The 10597-nt window shown below is 43.0% G+C and overlaps 1 protein-coding gene across 1 annotated transcript in view; it reads right to left on the bottom strand.

Annotated features, from left to right (window-relative positions):
* Nucleotides 1-6067, bottom strand: part of zswim5 (zinc finger, SWIM-type containing 5) — a 66864-nt gene extending 60797 nt beyond the window's left edge. The window contains exon 1 of the mRNA XM_056390859.1: nucleotides 5190-6067. Within this exon, the coding sequence (XP_056246834.1) occupies nucleotides 5190-5742 (553 nt within the window). The 5' untranslated portion in view covers nucleotides 5743-6067. The remainder of the gene's footprint in view (nucleotides 1-5189) is intronic.
* Nucleotides 6068-10597: the final 4530 nt, after the last annotated feature.

Here is a 10597-nt window from a genome sequence, read left to right on the forward strand (position 1 = left end):
GTGTGTGTGTGTGTGTGTGTGTGTAAAATTAGAGGTTACATATATAGGTTGATGACTGAGCGAAAAGCAGATACAGAAAGAAAACAAAGGGAAAGTAAAGACAGCAGAGGAGACGTGGAGCGACAGACGAGAAGCGAGCGGTGTGCCGGTGGACTCGGTCCTGGGAGTCAGGAGAAAGATGGGAGATGAGGCAAGTGAGGATGAGCTCACCACCTCCTTCTGTCTTTCATCGCAACGCTCTCCGGCAAACGCAAGAGCAGATTACACCAGAGGACCCGCTTTTCCACAACAAGGAACCCTGCAGCCATTCTGCCAGGAAATTACATCTGAGGAAATACTGGCAAGACTAACCACTGACACACACAAACACACACACACACACACACACACACACACACACACACACACACACACACACACACACACAGCAAAAATCATACTTAATAACTTAACTGCTTTGAACTGCTGGTTGGAGGGAACAAAAACAAGCAAATTAAAGATGTAACCTTGGGCTCTGGGAACGTGTGATTTCTATTTTATTCCACATTTTATAAACTGAATGATTCATTAATAGTTGACAGATTAATCAATAATGAATCGGTCGTTAGTTGCAGCCCTGGTAAATGATGTGGTTGGAGATCTTCCGATTGCTGTGTTCTTTGTCATTTACAAGGGAAACCATCTTCACCGTTTAAACCAACAGTATGTTATTCTATATCAGACAGTCACTTCACGTTAATTAACCACAGCGCTGTGGTGAAATTTTTGGATACGAGTGCAAACGTGACACTTTTTAATACTTTATTTTGAAAACTATAAACATGTTTTTTTTTCTTTTTTCTGTTTGAATTTAACAAAAGAGGATAAAATGATTCAATCTTACATATTATCAAACACAAAGAACACGTACAAGAACTTATTTTTTGATCTGATCACAGAAAAATATTGGAAAAGAAACATAAAACTTGATTCCAATTTGTGGTAATTTGCCTTTTTCACTCAGTAACATAAAGTGCTGACACGCAGCCCTGATTAAAGGACCAGTTTTGCACATTTCAGGACCTCCAACGTTTGGAGTAAAGAAGCCCCCCCCACACACACACACACACACACACACAGCGTTTCCCGCCACTGACTGACTGTCCCACACACTTTAATCCCGTTCAACTTTGCTGCCTCGCTTTGTCACAGGTGCTTCAAAAGACGTCAGGGACCCATTACAGCTTTATGTAACGTCGCTGAGACAGGGCCTTGAACACACACACACACACACACACACACACACACACACACACACACACACACACACACAGATCCCTCCCACACACCCCTTTCTGTGAACAAGGGGTTTTTCTACAGCTGGGTAACAAAGCATGACCCAATAATCCCAAAGCTTGACTCAAAGCTAAAGAACCCCCCCCCCTCTCTCTCTTCCCTCCCTCCTCTTATATCCCTTCCTCCCGCTCTCTGAGGACTTCATAAGGCTCTGGCGAAGGGGCTCCTGAGTGCACGCACGTGTGTGTGTGTATGTGGCGTGTACGAAGGGGTGTGGGGGGGTTGGGGGTTTACAAATACAAGCACGCTTAGCTTTGATTATTCTAATTATGACTTGGAGCTTGGAGATTATTATGAACACATGGGCCGATGAGTCGTTGATGAGCTCACGTCCCTTCAGTCCCTCAGTATGACTATTAAAAGAGGCCGACAGACACGGCCTTTAGGAGGCGGGGGGGGGGGGCATCTGAGAGAACCGCAGTCAACTCATCCTGTAACTGCTGACACACACACACACACACACACACACACACACACGTCTGTGATGGTAAATATCATCAATTTCTACCAAAACCACTCTGTTATTTGTTATTGCTCAACAGTGAAAAAACCACATCCAGCGTTCATCCGTTGTTTTTAAAGACGATGTGAAAATGAAGCAACTGTGAAGAAAAAAAAAGAAAGAAGAAACATTTGATTTTGTGTTGCTTAAACTTTTGTGACAACAGCCGGCAACAGTTGTCCTCCTCTTCTGACACACTCCTAGTCTGGTCTTAAACTTCCTGTGACCCGGGCACCAAAAAGCAGATCACACTCCTCCTCCTCCTCCTCCTCCTCCTCCTAACTCCCTAGCACCAGATCCCATTAGTAATTGCTTGAAAAAACAAGAGCAATTCCAGATCTGGCTCTGGGCGCACGGATCCTCAGAGCACAGGACAGAAAGAAGAAACCGAGTCCAAAGACGAGTGTGAGTTTACAGGAACAGGAGCTCCTGCTGGACTTGTGGTAGCTGTGAGTAATAATACTATATCCTCCTGGTAGCCTAGCTCGTGAGCTCACCGCTTCGGCGTCTCCGGCCTCTCTGCTGCATCATGGTTGTGTAACTTTGTCTTTTCATTAAATCAGATGTGAGGGGAATCCGTGATTTGCCTGATTTGCCCATATTTGGCAGATATCTATAAACCTTTGAGGATGCCAGAGGAAAACTGCTGTTTCAGCTCCTTTAAAGTCACAAAGAGAGACGAGAGCTGCATAACAACAACACAGCACCTCCACCTGAGGCTGATGCAGACAGACCATGACTCGGCCTCGACTACAAGCAAAGTGAACTAAATACAAAGATGATAAAACCAGCAACAACAACAAAAAAAAATGGTTGTTTGCTTTTGGTGCATGAATGTAACAGGCAGCCGATATAAACAGTTAGCATGTGTATCGTATGGTTCGAAAGTTTAATGCAAGTTTTAATTCCACCGAGATGCCATATTTTAAACCATGCATCATCAACGTGCATGTGTCAGCACGCAGCCTGGTCTCATTCCCAATCGCTCCCCGGCAGGTTCCTCTTACAGAGTTCACGAGGCACGTCCATCTCGCTTTTCTTTAAAAAAAAACAAGTAGTGCTTTAAGTGGTGATTATGTTGTGCCATGTCAGGTGAGAGCAATCTTTACAGGTGTGAAACACGATCCTTAATGAGGGCTTTGTGTATGAGCGTGCTCGGGTGCCCAACCTCTCTAAATCCAGCTCTGAAAAAAACATTAAAGAAACAAAACAATTGCTCTCCTGATAAGTCAGTGAGCAAACCCTCCACGAGAAACCGGTTCCCATGGTCCACAAAGTGAAAAATAAGCCAAATCTTATCTTGATGTCACACAGCTATTCAGCCCGTCTTGTGTTTTGTTGACAGATAAATAAAACCATGTGCCCTGCCTGCTGTGACTGACCTTGGGGGAGATTGGAAACGATTTGCCGGTGAGGCAGGTAAGACTGGAAGTACTTGCTTATTGGGTGTATGTTGTTTTATACCATTAAAATTTCAACTGAAGCTTATACCTATAGCTTCTTAGATCACAAATTGCACATTCAACACTGCAAGAGACTTTCTAACTGTTTCAAACGGAGCTCTGTGGATGCACACAGCAGCATTTACAGACTACCAGAGGTAAAGGTGTAAAGTGTTTGTAATGACAGGAAGTGGTAAAAGTAGTTAGTTTTACAAATGTAAGTCCTTGAGGCCGTAAACAGTAAACAAGTAAAGTCAAAAACAAGTTTGACTTTTTAAAACTCGCCTGGCTGCACGTTGCTCTTATGCACCAACTCTCTGCTGCAGACTAAAAACTTGCAAAAAAAAAAAGTTATCACCGCCAGACTGCAACGAATCTCACTTTCATATTCATAAGTCTCCAATTTCATTTAGTTATGGGGTGGAATCGATGAGCATTTATGAGATGCAATTAGATACAGCAGTCACACAGAGAAACGCAGCCACAGTTTGCAGCCCCCCCCCCCCCCCCAGATACATTGGAGCAACATGAAACCCCAGACAAGCTCCAGTGACTCTCACACCATATGGCTTTAGAAAAACCCTCCCGAACCATAAAAGGCTGTTTTGTTGTTGTTGTTTTCTTTTCTTTCTTTTTTTTGACTATCCATCGGTTTCATCTCATCAATTTCCCTGATGTCTGGGCTCATTTCGCGGCCGTGTGGAGGGGGGGTGGGTGGGGGGGGGGGGGTATGAAACTAATGAGAGTGAGTGGAGAAGGAGCTTTGCGGAATGGCCCTTTGTTTGGAAACAGCCTCTCTGCAGCGCTGGAAATGCGAGACGCTTATCGATCATTTCAACTGGAAGCCTTTTGTGCTGCAAACGACCGAGAGGCTGCGGGCAAAACGAACTACTACTAATAATAATACTAGACATTTAACCTTATATACAGCTTTACTATGGCGGAAGGTTTAATAATAAAAAAAAAAGACAAAAAACAACAACACACACACTCCCGACGTGTGTTTTCCACCTTCTTATAGCGACTGCGCTCTTTTGTCCGGTCCGACCAGCAGCAGCAGCAAATAAACAAAAAGCTGTGGGGGATTTTTTCGGATTAACGTTGGATTAATCATAATAAGAGACCCAATAACCGCCTTTGTTCCTCGCCTAAGCCACCCTCAACCGACGGTGAGTTGAGTAAAAACGACTTTTCGCTCAAACAAACTGAAAAAAAAATAAAATAAATAATAATAACAATAAAGCCCCGACGCTGTAACGCTGGGTCTTTTGTATATCCGCGTCTGTCAGCCCTCCTCCTCCTCCGCGCCTCCCCTGCCTCTCTGCCGGGGTTACGGCTCCGGCCAGCTCCGGCCGTCGACCGGGAGCCCCACGGAGGGAGAGAGGTGCTGATAATAACCCGAAACACGGCTTCTCCTCCTTATAACCCCCCCCCTCTCTCTCTCCACCTCCCCGTCCTCCCTCCTCCTCCAACACACAGAGAGCCGGGGCTTCAGCGTGAAGGTAAGCCCGGTGCAGTAGCCGGAGCCCCGGGGAAATGAAGAGCCACAATAGGAAGCCCTTTAATTTTTAAACAGCAGCCGGTCGGCTAAGCTAGCAGGCGGCTCGCTTCCCCTTTTTCTTTTCTAGCGGAGAAGCGGGATATAGAAAAAGAAAAAAAAAAGCTCGAAACTCGACAGAAAATGTTTCCCCACCAGCCAACTCGACTGAAAACACACGCAGAAACATGTGCGGGTTAATTTGCGCCGAAAACAGACGCTTCGCATACTTTCCACGATAGCGGGGAAAACTTCCATCAATCATCCCCCATTAGATCCAGCGGCGGCGGCGGCGAGACTCGAGAAAAACAGTCCAGTGTTTGAGCCAAAGAGAGAGAAAAAGCCTCGGTGAAACTGAAATTATTCCACTTACCGACTTGTAAAACGTTTTCCACACAGCCGGTCTCTAGCAGCCTGATACCGCGGCGGAATGGCAGTCCGTCTCCCGTGCCCGCCGCTCCGGCTGCCCCCGCGGTAGCCGTTGTAACGGCTGTAGATCCCCCACCACCGCCGCCGCCGCCGCCGCCGCCGCCACCGGCGGTCGTAGCTCCGGACCCAGCGGCCCCAGCGCCGCCGGTAGCCGCCGACGGACCCTCCTCGCCGGCGACTCGGCACTGAAACGAAGAGTACATGCATATTTCCTTTTCGTTGCGGGGGAAAGACCAGTAGACGATGCGGCGCTGGACGGGCTCCGGGATCCGCTCGAAGCGCTCCTCCACTCTCTCGAAGGCCCACTTCTCCGCTACTGCCTTCGCGGCGCAGTCCAGAAGGGACTCCGGGGAACGGTACCGGGAGCCGTGCAACCCGCTGCCGTGGCCGGGCCCCGGGCCGGGACCTCGGGGAGCAGGGCGCAGGCAGGGTCGCTTGCTGGCCGGTGGTATGGAGAAGAGGGGATGGGGCGGCTGTTCTCTGCGTCCTTCCGCCATGGCGAGCCGATCAACACTGACGAGACGGACGGTGTGCGGACACCGAGCAGCAGCAGGAAGCCGAGTTCACACGCACACAGACACACACACTCTCTCACACAGACAAACACACACACACTGAGCAGCCAGTGTCAAACCAGACAGGATGTAAGATCACACTTCCGCTCACAGATTTCAAAATAAAATTCATTATTACGAGCGTACACAAAATAACAACAACAAACACATTTTAATGATTCTTACTTTCATCAGGCTGCCAGTTAGAATATGATCGACACAAGACATGGATTTCTAATTTGAGCTACGTTTACTATCTTGGCCTAAAATCTCCACATTAAGAGGCAGTTCTCTTGAGAGACATACTGATTGTCAATACTTTTATTATTGTTAGTTAGTACACAATTCATTGAAAGATAATTTAATTAATACTTAACCTATAATAACTCGTTATAGGTGCGTTGATGATGGTTTTGTTACATCAAATATCAATTTTGTTATATTTCCAGATGTATTTCAAAGTTCAGAATCACTCTGAGAATCAGTGAATTTATCAATGTCAAATAAAAAGAAAAGAAAAAGAAACTATCCACTTATTCACCCTTCACCCTATTTATATTATCTTCAAACTAACTAACACTATAGATAGATAGATAGATAGATAGATAGATAGATAGATAGATAGATAGATAGATAGATAGTTTTGTTTAACTAAAAGTTGGAACTAGATAATATTTGATTTTTTTTTTACTATTTTTACTTGAAAAATGACTGAAACAATTTATTATCAAAGTAGTTTCTGATTATGTTTCTGTCAATTGACTCATCAAATTTTCATTTCAGCTCTAATCATATTGAATGAATTCTGAGATAAAGAAAGTTGCTGTTGTTCAATAGAGTTACTTAGTAATCCAGTACAGGAGACGGGTTTTATCATACAGGTTTCTACCCAGAACAATGGTCTTTGTAAAGTTTTCCAGCTTCCAGCTTCCAGCTTTACTCTTATTCTTATATAAAATACAAGGAAAGACCACTTTATTAAATAACAACTTCTCCATAAATGCAGCTGTAGTTGTGATTTATTGACTTGTTAGAGCAGAGCATGAATGTCAAAAATGAAATAAAACTAGAATAGAACATATAGAGAAAAACATATATAAAACATATAGTAGGTCTCAGGCAAGGATGAACAAAAATCTCCCAAAGATGCAAAAATATATCTTTCAATTATAACGAAACCCACAAACATTAACAAAAATATTCTTCTATAACACGCTGTCTTCAGTTTAACGAGCTATTGTTGCCCCCTCTCTCCTGCTTCTTTATAGGAGTTTGTCCCCGAAAGAGAAAAAGTATAGAAAGTCCTTGGTTCAGAGAGACACAGCGAGTGAATTTAGAGAACAGGTCAGACTTTGAATCAGCTTCTAAGTCGTCACAACCTCTTTTGTATCCCTGTTTCAACATCCAGTGATCAGATGATCATAGAGTCAGAGCCAAAGGGGAAACACAGTTATGTGAAATCCTTACAACCATGTTTTTCTCAGTCTTTTTGGGCCATAAAGGAAACAGCATTAATGTCTGTCCAAGTCTCACACTACAGATACAATTGTGTTTAAGGTTTGTTAAATGTTAATATTGAATAATGTCTTTAATACTATATTGTTATACTATAATACTATAAAGTTAAAAAAAAAGATCTCACACCTAATGTCTAAAATATGCAGCAGTGGAGTGAAGAAGTAATAGTAAGTCTTTTATTTTAAAAGTCAAATCCTTTCATTTCCTGTCTCTTTGGCTATATGTCTGTGTGACTTGTTAAGACTGAGCAACATAGAGTAGAGAGAGAGGGAGAGAGAGAGAGGGAGAGAGAGAGAGGGAAAAGAGGAGCGGGTCAGTAAATTGATGGTAGATGGAGGATGTTACACATCACTAACCAACACAATAACAAAACCCTCCAGTCTCCAATCAGCATGGAACCAACTGCAGCTCCCAGCGCCCGCCGCTCTCTGCCTTATTTTTACATGAATTGTAAAAGTGATTGTGATTCACAAGCATCTGATGTAATGTAAAAAACAAGGTGTAAACAGCACGAATAAGCCACGTTTTCCAGTTATTTGTTATTGCTGTAAAATGTATTTCAAGATCATTATCTGTCCTTTAAATCCACTAAAAACACTTCTTCACTCAAAGTCCTTCATATGTGCGCATTTTATATTGAAGCTGATAACGAGCCCAACTTCTCCCCGTGAATATCAAAGTCATGTCTGTTTTGCAAATTAAATTGACACCATTATGTGCCCTATAAATATCAATTACCCCGGGTCAGCAAATACACATTCATTAGAATGGGTGCAAGCACTCCAGTCTGTTTCCCCACAGCAGGACACACAGGGTTTGGAACCAACTGTCAACCTAATAGGCTCATAGGCTAAGGCTTATTTCACAAGAAAATGGAGCCTTCTGCTCATGTGTTTGAGGCTATACCCAGAAGTTAAAGACTCCCAAAGTGATTAGGCAACGACGAGGAGAAAAGTCTACAAAGAAAACAGTTAAAAGTGACGTTGTTACTGTTTATATATATATAAAAATATCTCAAAAGATAATGTAAAATAAGAGAAACCTCATTTTACATTTTTATTTTGCTTAAAATTTGCATCTGTATTGACTATGATATTTTTTAGTTGTATCATTGCTGACCTCTAGAAGGAGGGCTGGCCTAACAAGGATGATGCAGTATGTGGGAATTAAACAAATCATAAAGATTGTCACAACAAAAAAGAAGATTTACACACACACAAATTTGACAAGGATTTTGAGGAGAATCGGAGAGAGGCACAGGAGGCAGGTAAATTCACAGTTGAACAATATTGTATTATATTGTTGAGTCCACTACCTCTGCAGCAGCGCCGCCTGCTAAGCTGTGATTTGATAATTTGCCAACACACGTGCAGCAGATTTCTGTAAACAATAGAGTCCAGAGTGTGCTGCTAGATGAATGATATAATCCTGACAAGCTGTCCATTCTAATGTGGATATATTTGAAATCACACATTTCGCCGTCCACACAATAATATGTTTGCTTTCGTTCATACACTTTGTCTTACAGCTCGTCAGTGGGAAGGTAAAACAAAGCTGTTGCTATGCAGTCATTAGTATGCCGATGCTGGCATTCTTTGCTGGGTGCCAGGATATATCTGGTGTCACAGTTAAAGATTACTGAACCATTCTTTAATTTTAATTTCTAAATTTTTATCTTTCATGCAGCGGATAAAGAAAATGTTGAAGTGGATTTATCTTTACATAAATGTTTACAGTTTCAAATTAAAGGTCCTATAAAGTGTAAATGTCTGTGTCCATGTGTAGTGTGATTATAGATCAGCTCTAGCTTCTATATTAATACTGTGAAAGTATCAAAGCCTCAGTCCACAGAGAAATGCACACAGCCTGTATTCAGAAACTGAGCCTTAAAACCAGCCGTCAGGACTTCTGGAACTTTGTGATGTCACAACGAAGCAGTCACCAAGCCCCGCCCACCAGGACCCACCATCCAAACCTTTGCAGGATTTGGTTTTTCTGAGTGATTTTACCTGAAATCTGCTATATTTTTATTGGCTCACCCAGAAAACAGTCAGCCAATCAGAAGAGAGGCTCAGAGCCTCCTCTCTTCTGATTGGCTCACCGACCTGTTGTTACTGGAGCTGCAGAGAGAAGCCTGAGAGAGGAGATGTAAAACTACACTGAGATGGTTTTTATCTTCTTATGGATCAACATTAAAAATAAAACATATGGACCTTTATGAGTTGACCATCATCCAGAAACTATAAAGTTGAGAACATTCAGACAGACACGTTTCAGCTGCTCAGCCAATGACTGTTTAAAGAGGCCGTATACCGTGAACTGTACATGAGCTCATCATGGACTCGCACCATAAGTCATGTTGCCTGGTGGTTTCTCTGTGAGCTGCATTCAAATTTCACACATACATTTTTTTCTGCTGCCAAGACAGAAACAGGAAATGAATAAATCTCAGCTTTCTCACTTTGCACAATGCGCCTACTATGACATGGCATGTTTGCATTAAGCAAGGACAGGGAACAATCTACGTCAGTGATTCGTCATGTGACCTCTGAATGTCGTGGCCGGGGTTCGGAGCTCTTTGGGCGCAAAAAGGTTTCTTCTTTAATTATGTAGAAAAAAAAGAAAAAGACACAAGGCACTCTAAAAATCTGTGCTCATTAACTTACAATTATTCCAATCAAACCACTTTAATAGATTTTCGGGGAGCATTAAAAAATGCTATTTGTTAGGAGCAACACATCATCTTGTTCTTCACTGACCTTGCAATGGCAGTTATACTTTCTCATGTTCACAATAACTGACAATTGCACGAGCGGAGAAGATGTTTCATCAGCCTGGGATAAAGCCAATCTACACATAATGTCTGATAAAATGTCTGATGAATGGACGCCACGGCTGAAATTAAACAGACTATCTCCTCTGAAGTTGACTCTTCGGAGACACGGGAGAGACATTAGTCACCGAGCACAGCGACAATATCCAGACCCGTGTCTCGCTGTGTACTCCCTTCCCTCTTCTAAAGACTGCTTTTTGGCGCACAATTATATTGAACAATAGGCCAAAGCCAATGGAGGATGCAACCCGTTACCATGGAAATGATTATGATGGATTTGTGGATAGACAGAGCAGGTAATTGGAAAAAGATTGATGGGTGACAGGGTGAAAGAGAGAGATAGAAAGGGATGGAAAGAGAGAGGGATAAATTACCAAAGCAGCGGTGGGAGGAGAGAAAGCCCTATTACACCCTATCTTTCTGGGATTTACAATTATATAATGATGC

Source organism: Seriola aureovittata, chromosome 12, assembly GCF_021018895.1.
Source record: "Seriola aureovittata isolate HTS-2021-v1 ecotype China chromosome 12, ASM2101889v1, whole genome shotgun sequence".
NCBI classification, from domain to species: Eukaryota; Metazoa; Chordata; class Actinopteri; order Carangiformes; family Carangidae; genus Seriola; species Seriola aureovittata.